Genomic DNA, 21,785 nt, shown 5'->3' on the forward strand with positions numbered 1-21,785 from the left:
CTTTTTGGAAATCGAGCTTAATGATAGCCGCTGTCTTTTTCCTCGCCTTCAGCCAATGGACTGTCTCACAGGCTATGAGTGCCCCATCATGAATTTTCCTACCCTTTACAAACGCAGTCTGAGTCTCACCTACCAGCCCCGGCATCACAGACCTCATCCTTCTCACCAACACCTTCGATATCACTTTATACAAACAGCCCACCATACTAATCGGTCGAAAGTCCTTTACCTCTTTTGCCCCTTCAAACTTTGGTGCTAGTGTCACCCAAGTTACATTCGCATCCGTAAGTAGCTGAACACTTTGGAAAAAGCCTAATACAGCTGCAGTGAAGTCCGGACCAATGTCTTCCCAGCATTTCTTGATGAAGTTCATATTATACCCGTCACTTCCTGGGACCTTGGACGATCCGCAGTCCCACACCGCCTCCTTAATTTCCTCCTCTGACGGCATGCCCTCCAACGCTATAGCCTCCTCTCCACTAATCTGTTTCACCAACCCATCCCTAATACCAATTCTCGGAGCAGCTTCCTGTCGATACAACTCCTTATAGAACCCCCTAATGGCCCCTTTAATCCTTGTCTGGTTCCGCACAAGGCGTCCATTTATCATCAGAGCCTCTATCCTATTAGATCTTCGTCTGGCCGAGGCAATGGTATGAAAATACCTGGTGTTCTTGTCCATGTCTGCCGCATGCTGGGATCGAGACATTTGTTTCCAGTGGATTTCCTTCCTGACGTACCATTTTTCACAGAAGCTCACCAGTGCCTTCCTTCTCGCCTCCGTTGTACCATCATATATCCCATTACTCACTAAATTGTCCAGCCTTGTGATCTCCTCCTCAAACCTCCCCAGACTCTTCTCCATTTCCTTAAAGGTATTCTTGTGCCATTGTCGCAGGGGGCCTGTTAGTGCCTTCAGTTTCCCCATGAGCTGAGCATCTCCCGAATTTCTCCATTCAGTTTTCACCATACGCAGAAACCCCTCGTGCGTAAACCAGGCATCCAAGCTTCTGAACGGTCTAGGGCCTCCTTTTAATCTTGTACCTTCCACAATCAACGGACAGTGATCAGACAACCCTCGCGGACCCCCTTTCAGCCGAATGTCTGGGTACTTCATTTGAATATTAATATTTAATGATATTGATAAGATGTAAGTGAATAATAAAATTCATTTGAAGAGCTTCAATACTTTTGAATATAAAAATGGCCATGTTGCAACAACTCCAACTACATAAGTTCCATCCGCAACTTCATATGTTACTGATACTTCATCTTCCAAGAGTAAAAAACAAAAAGTAAGTGATGAAAATTCATTAAAATTTTTTGCAATAATGAAAGAAATTGCACAAGTTATTATCACTATAAAATTTAAGCATCAACGTTAGAAGATTTTTAAGCTATTTGAAGCAATTCATAACTTGGGTATACAAGATCATAACCTTTTTGATGCTATATTAAGTAGTTTGTTAAGAATTCTACTTTTATTGATATTTTCTTTAGATATCCAAAAGAGTTGTGTTTAAGAAGATATTATGTAACAAGTTAGGTTGGTTTCATGCTTAATAGTCGCACAAAATTCATGTGCTTTTTGAAGTAGACTTTGAGAAATATTATGTGTTTCTTATTTTGACAAACAAATACTTATGTTGCATAAATTTACTTTTATTAAACTTTAAATTAAAATATTTATGAGTTGTTAATAGATAATTTATTTTATTTTTGTGTCAACATTTTTATTAATTGTAGATTTCGATCACTACTTAAGGATGTAAAATATTTTTTTGTTTTTTTAAAAGAGTTAAGCAAATTTTAGTTGAAAAAAATTTAATTGAAAAATACAACTCTTTTTAATTATTTTATATAATTTAATAAATAAGTATTTTTAAACATGATATTATATTAATAAAAAATAAAAATTATATCCATTATAAAATTTCAATTTATTTAATAAATATTTTACACACTAAAATTTAATTTTATAATTTTATTAATTTACTCCAAATACTGAAATTCAATTCAATTCCATATATATGATTAAAATTTTTTAAACAAGTTGATAGATATAAACACAGTTCATAACAAATAGTATTTGATGGCAAAGAAAATTTTAAAGAGAAACCTATGATTTAACCATAGTAGCTAGAATCTCTATTTAACTCTTAAAATCTTCCGATATTACGATTTTAAATGAATTTATCGATTTTACGAAATTTGTACTAAGTCTGACGATTTTACGATTTAAATCTTGTTAAGATTTTACGTTTTACGTTTTTTATTTATTTTTTCGATTTCACGTAAAATCTCGATTTTCTCTACCTTCATTTAACAAATAGACGAACAATAATGATTGAAAAGTAACTAATTTGGGTTATTTAAATGATGATATTTTTTGTTGGCTTAAACAAATATTGAGATTCAAAATTTGTCATATGTAATAATTTATTAGTTAATAATAAATTTTTAATATAACTAAAACTAATGATTGAAAAAGTTTTTAAAATATTAATTAAATATAACTAAAACAAATATCAAAATATTACTAGGTTAACAACTTAACATAATATAATTTTAATTTTATATTATTTATAAAAGAATCTTTAAGATATATGAACGATAAATAGACTCTGAATAATTTAAAATACTACAAAAAAAAGATAATATATTTTTTTATAAGTGATAAATAATTTTTATTTAATAAAAATTTGTATATTTAATTTGAATTTTTGTAAAATTATTTGGATAACTATTTAAAAAAATACACACACAAATCAAAACAAAATATGATAATCATGTCTCGCTACTAATAATTCTAATAAAAAATTATCAAAATTTGGATGCTCATAATTTGTTTTAAATATATTTAATATTATATTATATTATTTTTATTATATTTTTAAATTTTTGTTCGTTTCTTTTAATATTGTTGTAGTCATTCAAAACTTTTGGGTACTATAAATAGTTTACCTATTAAAAATCCCATTAAGTTACGTAGCATCCCTACAACCTAAACTTTCTCTAGCACAAAGAGCCGGACATTTTGATAATTGACAATAATTCAATAAATAAATAAATAAATAAGAAACTGAAAGTGTATATAATATAAAGTTGCATAGAAATTAGAATGGAGCTCACTTTGAACATCTTCACCTCAACATTCTTAGTAGTAGATTAGTAATGGCCTCCCTAAGGACCTTACTGAAGCAAAGGTCATATGGTGTTGCTCCATGCCACCACAATTCCATTATCAGGAACCTCTTCTTCTCAACAAGCACTGCTGCTGCTGGTTCTTCTTCCTCTGCTTCTTTTGCTCAGAGACTCAGAGATTTGCCTAAGGATCTTCCTGGAACCAACATCAAGAAACATGTCTCCCAGGTATGTATATATGTATCTATATATCTTCGAATTTCACTTCATTTCGTGCCACGTGTCCACCCCTTTCTTCACCTTCAAAAGGTGGAAGGAAAATTGCTTACTGCTTTTTTTGTTTTAACATTTTTTATCTATATTTTTTAACTAAACTAGTGTGTTGTTTTTGGTAGATGATGAAGAATACTAGGCTATGCTATGTGATATAGTCATATAGATAATGTTTATTAATTTGATTATTATTATTACTATTATCATTAAAAGTGTTCCAAAATTCATGAAATTTTCAGCTTATTGGGAGAACCCCACTTGTTTATCTGAACAAAGTGAGTGAAGGATGTGAGGCATATATTGCTGTCAAGCAAGAAATGATGCAGCCTACTGCCAGCATCAAGGACAGGTTAGTTGACCCTTTTTTTCTTTTTATTTATATTTTTTTGTTGTCTCTATTTTCAATTTAATCATGTTCTATGTCATTCTTAACAAGTTAACAGTAATCAGAAACAACCCATGTCTTCTTTTTTTCCTACAGGCCAGCACTTGCAATGATTGAAGATGCTGAGAAAAAGAATCTGATATCCCCTGAAAAGGTTAGCTGAATTTGATTTTGGACTTCAATTTCCCTTAATCAATGGTATAGCCTCTAAAATTTATCCCAATTATTCTCCTGATTTCTAAACAAAAAAATGTTGGCATGCATTCAATGTTTTGAAAACATTAAAAAAGTCTAAACGTTTTCTTTGTTCAAAAATTAGGATTTAGGAACATGTTTTAGAAAGATGCTACCCCATTACAAGAATAACTGTTAATTTCGACAAACATGACAGTTATTTTGAAACAGAAGGAATAATATCGTTATTGAATCTGCCTAGTTGAATATTCACATGTAGACAACATTGATTTTATGGTGTAGACAACTTTGATTGAGCCTACATCTGGGAATATGGGTATCAGCATGGCATTTATGGCTGCTATGAAAGGATACAAGATGGTATTGACCATGCCCTCTTACACAAGCTTGGAGAGAAGGGTGACAATGAGAGCTTTCGGAGCCGATCTGATCCTAACTGATCCAACCAAAGGAATGGGGGGAACGGTAAAGAAGGCTTATGATCTTCTTGAACAAACGCCAAATGCTTTCATGCTGCAACAGTTTTCAAATCCTGCCAATACCAAGGTACTTCAAAATTAGAATCCTTTTTTGTTTTTAAGGATGTCTGTTTTTCGCTTTAAGAATCTGATCATGGGATAGGTAAAAAAAATTGCTTCCTGTAAGAATCACTCATAGAGGAACTACCAAACATAAATTACTTTACTTCAGAATCAGTTCTACCTAGAATCAATTCGATAAAAAGCAGAATCTTACTTAGGAAAAGTTGCATAATGCTATGCTTGGTTGCTCTCAAATTTAATGTTGGATAGTTCTGAAGTCCTTGGCATTATTTGTAATAGTGAGTTTGAGTATAACTGACTTAGAAACTGGGAATCAGGTGCATTTTGAGACCACAGGTCCTGAGATATGGGAGGATACGAATGGACAAGTCGACATATTTGTTATGGGAATAGGTAGTGGAGGCACTGTCTCTGGTGTTGGACAATATCTTAAATCCAAAAATCCTAATGTTAAGGTGATGTTCTTAGTTCTCAGTTCACAGTTCAAACTACAAATTGAACATTGTTCTGTTTGTTAGATAAGCTCATTAAATTTTTGGAAATGTTTTTCACTGCATAGATATATGGAGTGGAGCCAGCTGAAAGCAATATCCTAAATGGTGGTAAACCTGGTAAAGATCATGCTCTTTTTTCTTCAGTATTCTTTTTCTCAGTGACGATTTCGTACCTATTTTTTTTCGTGGTGATTGCTTACATGAAGATGTTTTCATGTGACGATGATAGCTAAGATGTTCACAGATACATGTCAAACCATTTATGCGAGTAGTCATCTTTCTTCATAAGGAGTTGAGTTCAATGTCAATACTCAATACTTAATTGTGATTTCTAGCATTGTAGTGATGAACTAATGTAAATGTAAAAAATAATCAAAATTAGGATCTAAAAGGATGTTGGGAAATCTTTATCTATTATTGTTTCTTTTTTCAAATCTATGGAATCACTAACTTTGATATTGTTCCTCTATATAGGTCCACATCATATTACTGGCAATGGGGTCGGATTCAAACCAGACATATTGGACATGGATGTAATGGAGAAAGTTCTTGAGGTAAATGGAAAAACACTGCTTTAATTTGCTCACCTAACTTGAAAATATTATGCTTCTCCTAACTGTCATTTGAAACATGTGTGGTAGGTTAGCAGTGAAGATGCAGTCAACATGGCCAGGGTGCTGGCCTTGAAGGAAGGACTCATGGTAACTTTTTCAAATGACATTTTATCATACTTCATGGAATTAGAATCAATGACATGTTTCAAACTTTATTCATTCAACCATTTTGTTCAGTCCAAGACATTCATCTTTTCTTTAAATAACCGTAACTGATTTTCTAACTTCTTTTTTTATTGTTCCTAATTATTTGCAGGTTGGTATTTCATCCGGAGCTAATACAGTTGCAGCTCTAAGATTGGCTAGTATGCCTGAGAACAAAGGCAAACTTATTGTGGTAATGAAATTTTCCTTTAAAACTATAATAACATTAAGAGAGCTTGATTAATGTGCCATCACAAGAGACATTAATATAGTGGTTAAAAATGCTTAGCACCACGATTTTAGGCAGCAAACTTGTATGTATTGGTTGTTGACTATGAAGCACGGACACTTTTTTTTTTTTTATTTGTGGTGTCCTTATGTCGGACACATTTTGAACACGACACACATCGATATTCGTCCGACACGCGTGTCTTTTGTGTCTAACCGTGTCTTAATAAAAATTAAAAAATTCTTTTTCGGACCCGGTTGGACACACCTAAATATCATCACATATCAGAGTGTGTCCAGTCTTATTCTTAACATGTATTCTTGAAATGAGTTTAGAAATAGTATATATTATTAAGGATTAAAACAAAATATATTTAAATACTTTATATAGTTAAAAATATATTAAAAATAATTTAAAAATTAATTTATATTTTAATATCAATAAAATACTAAAATATCATTTTAATTTATCTAAAAAATACTTTATATTTTATATATATGCCGTGTCTTATAAGAATTTTAAATTCGCGTGTCTGCGTATCTCGTGTCGTGTTCATGTCAGAGTGTTGATGTATTATAGGATGTTGATGACTGATTTCTTGAATTTCAGACTGTCCATCCAAGTTTTGGCGAACGATACCTTTCGTCTGTGCTGTTCCAAGAGCTTCGTGATGAAGCTGCAAAGATGCAGCCAGTGGCAGTTGATTAATGGTTTTCATGTGAGCTCATATACAAACTAGAACAAGGCTTGATTTGTTGTGGGGTTACATGGATCAACATAGCTGTTACAATACTGTTGTAACAAAAAATTGTCAAATTCAGTTTACTATCCATCCTATTGTAGCAGAAATTGTTAATTAATGGCAGGTCTTTGATGAAGCTTACAATAATGGTGAATTTTATGGTGTAGAAATAATTTTTTTTTTACACATGAGAAAGCTAACGTGGTATGGGTTTAAGAGTGACACTTATTTCTTGTTATTGTTGTTTTGTTCAAATCTAATAGACAAATACATGAAGTTCAGATTTTGTCTTTTCTAATTAAACACATTGATTCTAATTAATGAAACGTTAATTACAGGTAAGTTTTTGTTGTATTGGGTCAATGAAAAACATTAATTTTTGACCTGTAATAGATTGCTATTAAAGAAACATATGTTATTGTGTTTACTTTATCAATAAAATTTATTTTTATTAAATATTCTAAATATGCCATAAATAATGTTAAATACTACAAATAATAAATATTAAAAAAAATAAACATTTAAAATTTAGTCTCCAAATTATTGTGTATAATACTATATTTTTTTTATATTTTACATAAAAGATTAATAGGTGTTATTTTTATTTTGTAAGAGTAGCTATAAAAAAAATTGTCATTTGATTTATGAATTAATTAAAAAAAAATTTTAGTCCACAAATTATTTATTTTTTAAAATTAATTTATAATATTTTGATTTATAGTAAAATGATAATTTATTTAAAATTACAAATATAACAACAAAGTCAAATTTAAAAGATAAAAAAATATTCATACGCAAAACTGGAACATAAATAAATAAATATTCATACGTACCAAATAATTTTAAATATTGAACATTTTAAAAAATATTCATACACACCAAATAATTTTAGTTATGTTACAGACTCTAATTTTATTTTTTTTCTCATCTTTTCAAATTTAATTTTGTTGTTATATTTATAATTTTAAATAAATTATCATTCATACTATAAATCCAAATATTATAGATTAATTTGAAAAAAATAAATAATTTATGGACTAATTCCGACCCTCTGATTTGTGAACTTACACAAAATCAATCCTCCTATTTGTGAATTTTAATTTCTATACTAAATTAAAATATACCACTTCTCCGAAAATAATACAACAATAATTCCATATAAAAAAAAGCAGCAATTCATAAATCAAATGACAAAAATTTTTAAAGTTATTCTCACAAAATAAAACATAACACTTATTAGTTTTTTATGCAAAATGTCAAAAAAATTCAATATTATACACAATAATTTAAAAACTAAATTTTGAATTTAAATATTTATTTTTTAATATTTATTGTTTATAGTATTTAACATTTTTTATCACGTATTTAGAATATTTAATAAAAACTAATAAATTTTATTGATAAAGTAAACACAATAAAATTATGTTCTTTTAATAGCTATCCACTACAGCTTAAAAGTTATTGCTTTTCATTGGCCCAATGCAACAAAAATATACATGTAATTAACATTTTATTAGAATCAATGTGTTTAATTAGAAAAGACAAAATCTGAACTTAATGAATTTATCTGCTAGATCTGAATAAAGTAATAATAGCAATAGATAAGTGTCACTCTTAAACTTATGCTACGATAATTTTTTCATATGTAAAAAAAGTTTTATTTTTACGGCATATAATTCACCTACAATAATATATATATATATATATATATATATATATATATATTCTGAGAAAAGGATCAATTGATCCTAATTTTTTGTTTCGTAGATATTTAAGTCTTTGAAAATTTAAAAATATATTTAAGTTTATCATATTTTTAAAATATGGACATATCGGTTCCTGAGTCTAATTTGTCCAATTTTAAAAATTCTTTCACGTGTGCATTCATATCAATCAGGTCAGTACAAGAGACTCACGTTTGATTTTTCCGTTGAGTCTAACAGACCCAAATGAATATGAGGGATTAATATGTCTAGGTTTTGAAAAAGTTAGAGACTTAAATATATTTTCAAATTCTTAAAAATTTAAATATCTACGAATAAAACAATCAAGGACCTATTTATTCTTTTCTCATATATTATTCATGCTTTCGTTTTCTTTTATTTGGAAACTGAAAAGTACTATATAGTATATACTATAATGAGTTTGTTTGGGTAAATTTCTAAGAAAAAATCTCTTTTAAGTTATCTTTTTTTAAAAGATCTTATAAAAAAGTAAAAGTAATTTTATATTTGGATATAGTAAATTTTTTTTATTTATCAATTATGTTTAGGTATAACAATATAAAAGTACTTTTTTCTTTATTTATTACATGAAAAACATATTTTTTTAAGGAAAAAAATCTTTTAAAAAAAGTTATAAGTGCTTGTTTGGGCGCCATTATTTTGATAAAAAAAGATCTTGAAAAAAGATTTTTTTTTTATTTTTTAGTGTGTTTGGCAAATTTCTAATAATAAAAGTAAAAGCACTAGAAAAATAAAAAAATTTTTTTTTTGAGAAGTTGTAATTTACATCTTTTTTTAAAAGATCTTTTTTCCTTAAAAAAATATGTTTTTCATGTAATAAATAAATAAAAAAGTACTTTTATATTGTTATACCCAAATATAATTGATAAATAAAAAGATATCCAAACATAAAATTATTTTTACTTTTCTATAAGATCTTTTAAAAAAAGATAATTCAAAAAAAGATCTTTTTTTTTTTAAATTTATCCAAACAAATTTTAAATTGTAACTTCTCAAAAAAGATATTTTTTTTTTAATTTTTCTAATATTTTTATTTTTACTACTAAAATTTGTTTAACACGCTAAAAAAAATCTTTTTTCAACGACGTCCAAACAAATCGAATATCTTTTAAGAATTTCCAAGGAATTAAATCCAATCAAGGGAATTGTCAATTTCCTACCTTTAATTAATTTAAATGAATGTTTGAATTGAGTTTTGAAAATCGGTTATTTTTATTAATCTATCTACACTATTAAACGTTTGAACATTTATTTCAAATTAAATTCATTACCATATTATTGAATAATATTATTCAAATAGATCCTTCAAGTGATTTTATCTTCTTTGACCAAGTCATTTATGTTTTCACCATGCCAAGTCAAGCACTTTTTTATTTTTAATATTGGGAGAGAAGTGGTGTATAACAACGATATGGGACTGCATGGTGCATTACCGGAGTGTGACGGCTAGGATCGAAGAAATCGGACGGTCCGTTTTGAGGGACTGAAATCGGATGGTCCGATTTTAGGCTGGGAAGGTACGCAAATCGGACGGTCCGATTTGCGCCCCCCTAGCCACGTGTCGCACATGCACGTTGGTCCAGAACGAAGATCAAATCCCAACCATCCGAGCTCCCTTAAACCAGTTTCACTTTCCCTTTCCCATTTCACTTTCAGTTTGTTCCATTTCTCTTCTCCCATATACCCCACCCCCAAGCCTCAAGCCGTAGTGTACTCCATTGTTGAAGGCTTCAGCTCAAAAAAATTGGACCACACAGAATGCCTAAAAGAAGAAAAATAAAAGATGTGAATCGTCCAGAGCTCCATATTGCTAATTATCTTGATCATCCTAATTATGTAAGTTTTTAATCCAAAATTTTTTTTTAGTTAAAATAATAGTTATAATGTTAGAGATTAGTAATAGTTTATTATAATGATAATGTTAGTTAGGAATTAGTGGAGTAATAATATTTAGATATTTGAGTTTAATTAAAATAATATTAGAGATTATTCAGAGATTACATTATAATAATAAATTAATTATAAATTAATTATTGTTATTAATAGAATAATTACAATAATAATATTGTTACCAATAATAATACGGTTATTATAAAATCTTGGATGTATGATAAATAAATAGAATAAGTAATGTTAATATTAATTGTTATAACGCTTATTGTAATAATAATAATTATTACTGCTAGTAGCGTTTAATTTAACTATCAGTAGAAATAGAACACACATAGTAGTGCTAATGTACTGTGCTGTACGTGTATGTGAATATGAATAAGTTAAGTAGTTTTAATTGTTAGTAATAAATAATTTATCTGTAGTTACTTCATATTTTATTATTAGTAGTGGTTTGTAAATAAATATTATGAATTAAAAATTGTTTAATTATTATTTATGTTATAGGTTTAATATAAATAATTAATGAAGGATTAGTGATTGATTTATTATTGTATGTTTGCTGTTAGAATAGAATAAAATAGAGTGGTTAGTTAATTGAGTATTAGTGGATAATATAATAGTTATTTGTATAAAGTATTGTAATATTGTTGTTATTAATATATTTATTGATTTTTATGTGTAGCTGATTATTTGATAATGAAAGTTCGATTCTTTTAAGTTTAATTTGTTAATTTATTAATATTATTGTATTTGTTTAGGGATCTAGAATGTTGCAATGTGACCACTACATGCCGCCGGATCGGTACAATCCAATAGTGGAGGGGTTTTTACGGGACACCGGATTTTATTATGTTTCACAGATTGGAGTTGTCCAATGTCAGGCTGCATTGGTTAATGCTCTGATTGAGAGATGGCGCCCCGAGACTCACACCTTCCATTTTCCGGTTGGTGAGTGTGCTGTGACACTAGAGGATGTGGCGTTAATTTATGGTCTTCCGACGAATGGTTTGCCAGTTACGGGACCGACACTGAGTAGTTATGAGGCGTTAGAGGCTGAATGCTTGGATCAGTTTGGTGTTGCACCTAGGCAGGCAGACTGTAGGGGAAGTTTCATCAAGTTGACGTGGTTTCGAGCATTGAAGGATCGGTTAGTGTTGGCTGATGATATCCAGATTCAGAGGTACGTGAAGTGCCACATAATGTTATTGTTTGGGACCGTAATATTTGGAGATAAGTCTGGAGCAGGGGTGCACTGGAAGTTTCTCCCATTACTCCGTAACTTTGCCGGGATAATACAGTTTAGTTGGGGTTCGGCTTGCCTGGCACACCTGTACAGAGCGTTGTGTAGGGCAACTCGTGTCGACTGTAAGGAGATTGATGGTCCGTTGACACTCTTGCTTGCCTGGGCTTGGATCCGCCTACCGTTCCTTGCGCCGATTCCTAGCAATCCTCGAATCTTTCCGATTGCAAATAGGTAAATTTAATTACTAAACGCTTTATAATAGTGTATCTTAAATGGAATTGATAAATGTAAATTAACGAAGTGCATGATGTTAGGTGGCATAACTGGGAACGTGAGAATTGGCCTTACAGATTGAGGAAACTCGAGCACCTGAGGGGAAACCTGGATGCTCTGCAAGAAGGAAAGGTTTGTTGTAATAAATACGTAGTTGTTTTCAATTAGCCGTGTTATTATTCATTGTGTAATCCTTGGTTACGTGCATAATGTGTGCAGTTTGTTTGGGAGCCTTATGCAATAGGTCGGACCGATCCAGACGTGATTCCTGCTGACATCCGTCAGCATTCGGCTATTTGGAGTGCCACAGTTCCGCTTATATCCTTTGAATGTATTGAGTGGCATGCATCTGATAGGGTGAGGAGGCAATTTGGCTTGACTCAAGGCGTTCCTCCTCAAGAGTGTGACCTAGGTGAAGCACACGGCCAAGTTCTAACAGGTCCGAAGAATCAAGATTGGTCTGGAACCCACTCAGCCTGGGTCATGCATTGGATGAACCGGTTTAGTCATGTTCTTGTTCAAGACACGGTGCCATCACAGAATCAGTTAGATATCTACTTGCATTGGTACCGGCGTACATATAGTGACCACTTGCATCTGTCACAGCTCGGACCGGAAGAGAATCAGCACGGTGATCCTATGATTAACCAGGAGAATCAACAAGAATCAACAGGAGAATCAGCACGGAAGAGAATCAGCTTGGACTTGTGCATTCAGTGGACTTGTTTATTATGTGTTGGATGACTTATTTATGCTTCAGGTGTTGGACTCACAGTAAGTTCACATATGAAAGTCATACAATAAGGTCACATATCAAAGTCATACAATAAGGTCACATATGAAAGTCATACCATACATAAAATATTGAAAGTCACACTAAAACTGGAATCCTATTGGGTTGTCGCACCCGGATTACCTGCACCACCACGTTGACGACATCTACTACGACTGTGGCCCTCGGCCCCGCACTGCTTACATCGCCTAGGAGCACGCAACATCCGAGTATCCATCTCATTCAAGAAACGGGTCATCCTTGGCCGACCTTTAGAGACCCGTCTAAGGAATGGATTACCTACGAATCGAGGTCCATGATAAACAGGCCATGTTGTGGGATTCCCGAGGGGCCTAAACCTAGCCCTATACACTCGTCGAACCTGGTCCATCTTGTAGACATCATGTACATACAGTTGCCAATCCAGTCGTTGGTTTGCACAACAAGCAAACACATGTCGACACGGAACCCGGTCCACTTGAAATTCACCACAGTCACACCGTTGACGACGGAGATCCACGACATACTCCACCCCACTGGGAAACTCACGCACTTCGAATACCTCGTTCTGTCGGTCAAAGCAACTAACTTGGATGTTACCTGCTGCCCGCTGATTCGCATGCAATTTGGAGGTTACAAGCTCAGAGAACACATGACCTGCGTTAATTCGAGCCTCGGCCTCGGCTCTTTTCCGGGTGAACAACTCATTAAGCCTGTAAAACGTTGCCTTAACAAGTGCCGTGACTGGAAGATTGCGAGCCCCTTTCAGAACCGAGTTGATGCATTCCACTAGATTCGTTGTCATGTGACCCCATCGATATCCCCCATCAAACGCTAACGCATACTGCTCACGCGGAATCCGATCCAACCAGTCGGTATAAGCCTCACCCCGCTCGCGTAAACGCTGATAACGTGTCTCATACTCGCGAACTGTTCGCGAGTATCCTGTCAAATCAAAAAAACCCCACGTTTAAAAAAAGCTCATCATAATAACTGAGTTCAGGAGTAAATGTAATCATAACTACCATACCGATGTTGACGATTAGTTTCTGCAGATACGGAGCCTTGAATTTCCTGAGAAAGTTGGACTCTATGTGTCTGATACAGAACATATGGAATGCTCTTGGAGGAGACCAAGCTCCATTACTACGAGCAATAGCAGCTCTAATGGAATCGTGCCGATCGAAGATAAGGCCGACACCATCACGTGTCACAACATGCTGTCTGAGGTTACTCAGAAAAAAGTGCCAAGCCTCAGATGTCTCTCCCTCAACTATCGCAAATGCAATCGGCACTATGTTGTTGTTGCCATCCTGTGAGACTGCAACCAACAAACAACCCTTGTACTTTCCATACAGATGAGTTCCGTCTACCTGCACTATTGGCTTGCAATGTCTGAATGCTCTAATACAAGGGTAATAACTCCAGAAGACTCGGTGTAGTACACGAATATTAGGAACCAAGTCATCTCCCTGATACGCAGGCATCGTTTCAAAATGAACGACTGCGGATGGCTCCTTGTGACACATAGCCTCAAACCATATCGGCAAGGCTTCGTAAGAAGCTTCCCACCCACCGAAAATTGACTCCACTGCCTTCTGTTTTGCCAACCATGCTTTGCGATAACTTATGGTGTAGTTAAACTTTGCCTGTACTTCCGCAATCACTGACTTCACCCTTATAGACGGGTCAACTTCTACCAATGGCTTTATTGCTTCCGCAACTGTGTTGGAATCCAGCTTCGCATGATCTTGAGAAATGGTGGCCCTAGTACAGGTGTGACTTCCATTGTACCTCCTTATCTCCCAGCAGAACTTTCTGGACATTTTGGTCACCCTGATCAGCCAATCACATCCTGCACCATACTGGGTGCATTTAGCATAGAATGTCGTCGGTTCTGACTCATACACCCGATAATCTACACCTCTGCGGATTGTATAGTCTTTCATCGCCTTAATTACTGCCTCCCTAGAACTGAACTCCATTCCCACAGTAAACTCGCCATCTGGCATAAGCGGAAGCTCTGCTGCAATGACATCACAAATTTTAGAGTTGTCAGAAGTGATAATCTAATAAACTAATAATCACAGAACGATGTCGTTCCTCCGGCTGAACTGGTCGGCCCGGCTGAACCGGTCAATCCGTCTGGACCGGTCGGTCCGGCTGAACCAGTCGGTCCAGCTGAACCGGTAAGTCCGGCTGCACCGATCGGCCCTGCTGGACCGGTCAGTCCGTCTGAACCGATCGGCCCTTCTGAACAGGTGGGTCCGTCTGAACCGGTCGGACCGTCTGAACCGGTCGGTTCGGTTGAACCGGTCGGTCGGGTTGAACCGGTCGGTCCGGCTGAACCGCCAGGTCCGGCTGACTTACTAAACAGAGGACTAACTTATTACATGCTATATTTGTCCTATTTACCGTTGTCTCTACTGTTTCTCATAAACTCAAACCTCATGCTCAAATCATACTATAACAAATCTTAATTTAAATTGATGGCTCACCTGCATTTACATATTGAGGAAACTCCGGCGCATGCATAGCCTCCAAATCCAACGACCGCATGAAACTCGGCTCCACAAAAGGCTGCTGGTTTGCTAGTGCATTTGCCACATCTGCCACATCTGCCACCATAGCCTCGTCAGCTTGATCTTCGTCTGCACCCGGATCAACAACCTCGTAATTACTTTCGAACTCTTCTTCACTATCACTGTTGTAATCTTCCAATTCAATGTCTCGGTCCACTGCAGATTGCTCGAACTCGACATACAGTTCGATGAATGATATTCGCGACCGACTTTCAAGATACACTGAAAACATTTCTTGCATGCTCGCTTCGTCGGTCACGTATTTCGTTTGAAATTGCACGAACCCGCCAAAGACAGGTACAGGATATCTGTACAGAACACACGACACTCTACTAGATATTTGAGAATCTATCTTCTCAGAAATGACACCTTTTAATTCTTCAAATGAAAGTGTGAACGGAATAATAATATCCAACGGATTTTCACACACAAACTTAACTCCTTCTGATGTTTGTAATAAAATTTGGCCATGATAATACACTTTTAATCTTACTCTATCATCCATGAGAATAGAAAAGAGCAGATCTACAAACTAAAAGAAGAGATCCGGAGATAAGAAGTTTAGATACACAGTCACACCGGAGAAGAAGAAAATGAAATGAGATGCTCAGTCTGCGAACGACCATATGTATATATATGACATTCAAATCGGACCGTCCGACCGCTTGCATCCTCTTTCGAAATTTTTTTATCAAAAAAATCGGACAGTCCGATTACTAAAAAGCCCGCCCAAAAATTTTTGAAACCCAGAAATCGCTGGGTCCGATTTGAGGCTCTTTTTGAATCAGGCCAAAAATCGGTCGGTCCGATTTCTTTGGGCCAAAAAACAAAAATCTCCCCACGCCTGAAATCGCACGGTCCGATTACCATGCACGAGATCACACCACGCACAAATCGGATGGTCCGATTTGTGCCCCCTGACGCCTGAACGAAATCGCACCGTCCGATTTCAGTCCGTCAACTAACCGCCGTCATAACTCTGTTAAACACCTCCCATGTCCATAACCGGGCGTTACACCAAACGCTGCATCATATGTTAAAAAATCAGCCCAAGTCAAGTCACTTGAATCTGTTGAAGTATTTTGATACGTGTTTAAGAAAGTATTTTTGTCATTTTAAAGATAAAAAATAGAATGATAATCTTAAAATATTTTATTTAAATAAATTAAATAAATATTTTATTTATTAAAATAAATAATCATAAAAATTATTACGAAAATACGTTTTTCAATTTTATATCGTTTAAGTAAACGAAATAATTATAAATATATCTCGTGAGATAGGTAAAATTTAAAATATATTTATATAATTATCTCGGTTACTGTGTAAATAAAATATATGTATTTGTAAATATAAAAATATAATTTTTAAAAATAATAAAAAATATTAATAATTTAAATTAAGTCAAATTCTTAAAAATAAAACGTTTCACATAATAGAGAAGATAGACGGTTTCAAATAATAAAAAAAATGAGTGGTTTTAAATTAATAGAAAAATAAGCAATTTTATCTAACTAATTAATAAGTGATTAGTAGTATTCCGTAATTTGAAATCGCCCATTTAAAATAATAATAAAAATAATACATAAAAAAATAAATCGAATTTTTAGGCTATATCGAAATTTCTGAAGCTGTTTTGCTGTTTTATTATAAATTTGTAACTGATTCAACTCAATCACTTTATTACACCTCCCTCTTTTAACGCAACATCTCCTTCATGCGATCATGTCTATTTTTTTTCATAATAAAACAATCAATTTCACAAAATAATACGTTACAATGCCAATAATAAAACCAATTACTACTCATTCTATAGAAAAATATATATTTAATATTTCATAAAAAAATCATTATAATATTATTATAAGCAATTTAGATTATTTATTTATTACGATTTTTTATTTTATTACGACAATTTAATTATTATATGTATAAATATATACAAATATTCCGTAATTAATTTAGGAACTAAATTTTAACGTATATTTTATTAATAAAATATACTTAAAAAGAAAGCAAGTTAATAGTAAATTTTTTATTATTAGTTTAAATGGATTGGTTTCTAAGAAAATAATATATTGATTTTAAATGACCAATTGTCCATCTTTTTGGAACGCTCCATTTTTAATAATTTGGTCCAATTTAAATTATTAATATTTTTTATTATTTTTAAAAATTATATTTTTATATTTATAAATACATATATCTCGTTTACACGGTAAACGAGATAAGAATAAAAAATGTAATTTCGTGATAATTTTTATAATTTTTTATTTCAATAAATAAAATATTTATTTAATTTATTTAAATAAAAAATCCAAGAATCTTGTCATATTTAAGATTCTAGATACTAAAACAATTATACTATTATTAAATGAGTCAAAGCACAACCAAATAATAAAGAGATGATAAAGAAACTCAAAATACTTTACCAAACCTTCTCTTCATTCTTTTTTTTTTTGAAATAAAAAGCTCAACACAATAAGGTGGAGCATCAACATCTCAACAGAAAAGTACTAAACAGATAAAATAAATTAATTCCTAATCATCTTCGGCAAAATCCGTCAACAACCCAAAAGATCAAATATCACTCCACTCTTTGTAACTCTTAATCGACCTGTTAACTACTCCTGCAACACCTGATTCTTGATTCCTAAAAATTCTGTCATTCCTTTTCAACCAAGTGCTCCAAATGATAACAATGAAACCAAACTCACCAATATTCTATTAATTTGACTGCACGATTGACCCCATGAACTACGTAAACTTACGATCATTCAGCTCTATATCCACCAGTTCTATAAGCTGTTAACACACTAGCACCTTTTCTTTCTTCTAACTGCACAACCTCATTGAAGACACCCATATAGCAAAGAGGAACCTGATATATTTCCGATAAAAAACTCAACTATTCCCACACTGCAAACTTCTCTTCCCTTGTATGCGCACCTTACACCAAGCAAACAGCACAAATAAAATTATTGTTTGTCAATTCCCCTTCTATACACAACCATCTCTCCCCTTTGTAACAATTACTCAACCTAAGCATCATAACATCCCACATTATTAATAAACCTCCAGAAGCACCTTCCGATCCCACAAATTCCAAACTCACCGCATCATTACCCCAAAATTGCACTACATCAAACTCAGAAATCACCTCCTTCTTTGTCTCTATCAATCCTAATATATTCACATTATTTTTACTCTTAAAATTTTTACCATTTTCCACTTTCCAACACCCCCTAAACCCCTTATATTCCACAAACTAAAATTTCTCTTCATTCTTATCCCATTTTATCTTAGCATATGCTTTCTTTATTTTCTTATGTAGTTGAGAGTTAGTAATTAGTAGATGAATATTTAAAAAGATAATTAGTAATATCCCTATAAATAAGGTGATTCTTGTATCATGTAAAACAACTTTAATACATATTTTTTATTTTCTTTAATATTATCTCTGTTTTTTTGTTATGGTATCAGAACACTTTCTATTGATACGCACTAATGGTGAAAACCTCAAATCTCAGTACCAAAGTTTTCACAATGGATGATAACACTCCAAATTCTTCTCAAAATTCAAACAGTCCTTGTTATATATATCCAAGTGAGAGTCCTACATCAATTCTTATTTCTCCAGTACTCACTGCAAACAACTACCATTCCTAGTCACGTGCTTTCACCATGGCCATAATATCTAAGAACAAATATAACTTTTTGATAGACTCAATTCCAACTCCTCCTACAGATGTTCCCCTCTCTTCATCTTGGGAAAGATGCAATAACCTAGTACTTTCCAAGCTCTTTTACTCAATATCTCCCTCAATCACACAAAATGTTACCCTCAATCACGACCAAATCCCTCATTTTGGTCATTGAGATTCATGCGATTACTCAATTTGGTCTCCAAAATTTAAAATTATCTATACTAGTCCTCTAGATTCAAGTCTGGACACTAATATGGTCCTTTGACTCTTTCCGGCGATGATTAGGCAAATAGAGTGCTAAGATGGCACCCTCCTTATCTCAAGGGTTTGGATTTGGGTTTACCACTAAAAAATTTCTGTTTGCTGCTCTGAGGTCTTCGGTCAAGCAAAAGAACCAACTTTAAAATTTTTAATTTGGGGATTAATTGAAGAAAGTGAGATGACAAGCTTAGGAAGCACACAGTTCAAAGAGTTTACTTAGAAGAAATCCAAAAGGGTGACTCTGCAAGAGGTACAAAAAGAAAAAAATTGTTTCTGAGTCAAGCAAGGAGAGAGAATCCGAATAGAGAGCTGAATGTGAGATCTCACTACTAAGTTAGAAGTCTTGGAAGCATTGCACCTACACTAAAGGGAACACTCCGCCAAGATGAATAATGAAGTCCTGAGATATGTTGTTGGGTTCGGTTCATAGTGTTTAACCTGTTATGCATCAATCTCCTTCATGTTTTACAGTTTGTATTTCAGTTTCAATGTATGTCTTTCTGTATTTTCTTTGAGAGGTAAAAGACTAAGAGAAAGACATTGAGAAAAAACCTAAGAGTAAAAAAGTTGAGTGAAACACTTGAGAGAAAAGTCAAGAGTGGATTCTGATTTCCTTTGGTTGTAATTTTCTGTCTTGTGTCAAGTACCTGTGAAGTACCCCTTGCTAGTTGGGTAAGCACTTAGTATAAAGAGTTTAGGTATTAGCATAACCAAGTCAAGTTTAGGAAGAAACTTGGGAGCCCATATAGGATTATGTGAACCCTAGGAAATTGGTGTATGTAATACTTTGACTATAGTAAAAATTCCACCAATATTATGGTGAAGACTGGATGTAGGTTGCATTGCACAAGGCAACTGAACCAGGATACATGACTGTGTCAACTTCTTCCTTTCTCTCTCTGTTCTGTTTTCTTATATTTATGAGACAAAAAGAAATTGTCTCTTAAATTTTTCACTGTACAGTTCAAACTGAAATCAATTTTAAGTTGAGTGACAAAGGATTTGTGAATCAAAGAAAAAGAAGCCCATAGATTCAACCCCCTTCTCTAAGCCTTCTGTAACCTTCACAAGGGTAAACGAAGTTGTTTACTCATCATCCAACATGGTAGGGAGGGTGCCATCTCAACATTCCATTTGTCTAGTCATCGCCGAAAAGAGTCGAGGGACCATATTAGTGCCCGAACTTGAATCTGAAGGATCAGTATAGGTAATTTTGAATTTCGGGGATCAAAATGGGTAATCGCGTGAATCTTAGAGACCAAAATGGAGATTTAGTCCCTCAATCACACAAAGTGTTATCTATCTTACCTCTGCTTTGTCTGTTTGCCTTTCGTTTAAATTCAAACCCATAGTTGATAGTAGAACTAGAATAGATATTTCCTGTTTCCTACTAACACAAGTCTATATCTTTACTTTTCTATCAATGTCTTGTTCTAAACTCCCTCCCCCATCCAATATTATAGTGCGAAAATTTTCGTTATGGTCCAATTCTGACCGATAATAGATACCAAGCTTTCCAATATTTGATTGATTACAATTCTATAAATTTCATTTACTATAGAAGTTCTCAAGGAGTTCATTAGAGGAATATTTCCAATAATTGATACATATAATTCAGAGGAATACGTAAGTGATTCATATGCAGCATGGATAAATCTAAGCGACTCTTTCTTAAATGCAAATGATCTTTTCATAGGCGTTTGCCCCCGATCCAATCGGGGAATCAAATTGATTATAAAAACATAAGTTTAATTAGTCGATTTATTAGTGAACAAGGAAAAATATTATCTAGACGGGTGAATAATTTGACCTTAAAACAACAACGATTAATTATGATTGTTATAAAACAAGCTCGCATTTTATCTTCGTTACCCTTTCTTAATAATGAAAAAAGAAGATTTCCACGATCGTTTTTCTCAATAAGATCTTCTGCATATTGCTGAGCTTTATGAGGAAGTATACGCCCTAAAATAAGGTGCTCTCTCTGTTACATAATTTTACACTTCTTTAAAGACGTTGTGGGAGGAATTGGAAAGCTCTCGGTCTCTCCTTGCTTGTAGTTGTCCAACAAAGACCTACCGCCTTCAAGACTTAATTATCTGCTTCTTGAAAGGTCGAGCGATTTTCAGTTGTCAAGTCACAAATTCTTCTCCTAGATCCTTTGCCTCTGGTCACCAAAGTTTTTGCTTTGGTAATACAACATGAAAGACAAATCAATATAGCCAACCAGCAGATTCTTGCCACTACCATCGATCCTTGCCGCCCTTTATACAGCCGAGGTCGCGGCTTAGTTTCCACCGGCACCGGGCGCGGAAGTAATTCTTCCGAACTCTGCACTTATTGTGGGCGGCAGTGCAACACGATTGACGTGTGCTATGGCAAACATGGCTACCCGCCGGGGCATCTTCGGTACCCAAGCAAGCCACGCTTCAACGGAGTCAGGTTCCAAAGGAGATGGTTGCATCGAGTTCTCTTTCAGACCCGATTTTGAATTTAAGCCCAGCACAACATAAGGCTCTTTTGGCTTAAAGTGCTAAAGACTATCAT

At 33.6% G+C, this 21,785-nt stretch overlaps 3 protein-coding genes across 4 annotated transcripts; 2 read left to right on the forward strand and 1 right to left on the reverse strand.

Annotated features, from left to right (window-relative positions):
• Window positions 1–2,825: 2,825 nt before the first annotated feature.
• On the forward strand, window positions 2,826–6,909 carry LOC112744150 (bifunctional L-3-cyanoalanine synthase/cysteine synthase 1, mitochondrial). 2 transcript variants are annotated; one of them, XR_011871364.1, is made up of 11 exons: window positions 2,917–3,372; window positions 3,657–3,766; window positions 3,899–3,956; window positions 4,280–4,543; window positions 4,857–4,994; window positions 5,099–5,150; window positions 5,263–5,324; window positions 5,508–5,587; window positions 5,675–5,734; window positions 5,904–5,984; window positions 6,630–6,909. XR_011871364.1 is itself a non-coding variant. In XM_025793659.3 (10 exons), exons 1-10 carry the CDS (start codon window positions 3,175–3,177, stop codon window positions 6,726–6,728), a joined length of 1,140 nt encoding a protein of 379 aa, XP_025649444.1. In that variant the 5' UTR covers window positions 2,826–3,174; the 3' UTR covers window positions 6,729–6,909. The 2 variants fall into 2 exon arrangements, 1 of the variants encoding a protein (XP_025649444.1); XM_025793659.3 differs by lacking the exon at window positions 5,263–5,324 and having other exon boundaries at window positions 2,826–3,372.
• A 4,279-nt stretch (window positions 6,910–11,188) lies between these two features.
• On the forward strand, window positions 11,189–12,660 carry LOC140178738 (serine/threonine-protein phosphatase 7 long form homolog). Its single transcript, XM_072215970.1, has 3 exons — window positions 11,189–11,874; window positions 11,958–12,048; window positions 12,136–12,660. The coding sequence occupies exons 1-3, from the start codon at window positions 11,189–11,191 to the stop codon at window positions 12,658–12,660; spliced, it is 1,302 nt and encodes a 433-aa protein (XP_072072071.1).
• A 146-nt stretch (window positions 12,661–12,806) lies between these two features.
• LOC112743193 (uncharacterized) lies at window positions 12,807–15,511 on the reverse strand. The gene is made up of 3 exons (XM_025792400.1): window positions 15,187–15,511; window positions 13,719–14,714; window positions 12,807–13,633 (listed from the first exon to the last, which is right to left on the reverse strand). Exons 1-3 carry the CDS (start codon window positions 15,509–15,511, stop codon window positions 12,807–12,809), a joined length of 2,148 nt encoding a protein of 715 aa, XP_025648185.1.
• Between the last annotated feature and the right edge of the window lie 6,274 nt (window positions 15,512–21,785).

This window comes from Arachis hypogaea, chromosome 14 (genome assembly GCF_003086295.3).
Source record: "Arachis hypogaea cultivar Tifrunner chromosome 14, arahy.Tifrunner.gnm2.J5K5, whole genome shotgun sequence".
Taxonomy (NCBI): Eukaryota; Viridiplantae; Streptophyta; class Magnoliopsida; order Fabales; family Fabaceae; genus Arachis; species Arachis hypogaea.

What these genes read in the sequence shown, in the direction of transcription:
- LOC112744150 (XM_025793659.3), top strand. Translation starts at nt 3,175, where the DNA reads ATGGCCTCCCTAAGGACCTTACTGAAGCAAAGGTCATATGGTGTTGCT. An exon ending in ACTGCCAGCATCAAGGACAG is followed by an intron (nt 3,767 to 3,898) that starts GTTAGTTGACCC and finishes TTTTTCCTACAG; the next exon opens with GCCAGCACTTGCAATGATTG. An exon ending in CAAATCCTGCCAATACCAAG is followed by an intron (nt 4,544 to 4,856) that starts GTACTTCAAAAT and finishes ACTGGGAATCAG; the next exon opens with GTGCATTTTGAGACCACAGG.
- LOC140178738 (XM_072215970.1), top strand. Translation starts at nt 11,189, where the DNA reads ATGCCGCCGGATCGGTACAATCCAATAGTGGAGGGGTTTTTACGGGAC. An exon ending in ATCTTTCCGATTGCAAATAG is followed by an intron (nt 11,875 to 11,957) that starts GTAAATTTAATT and finishes GCATGATGTTAG; the next exon opens with GTGGCATAACTGGGAACGTG. An exon ending in ATGCTCTGCAAGAAGGAAAG is followed by an intron (nt 12,049 to 12,135) that starts GTTTGTTGTAAT and finishes TAATGTGTGCAG; the next exon opens with TTTGTTTGGGAGCCTTATGC.
- LOC112743193 (XM_025792400.1), bottom strand. Translation starts at nt 15,511, where the DNA reads ATGCAAGAAATGTTTTCAGTGTATCTTGAAAGTCGGTCGCGAATATCA. An exon ending in TCCTCAATATGTAAATGCAG is followed by an intron (nt 14,715 to 15,186) that starts GTGAGCCATCAA and finishes ATGTCATTGCAG; the next exon opens with CAGAGCTTCCGCTTATGCCA. An exon ending in GAAACTAATCGTCAACATCG is followed by an intron (nt 13,634 to 13,718) that starts GTATGGTAGTTA and finishes TTGATTTGACAG; the next exon opens with GATACTCGCGAACAGTTCGC.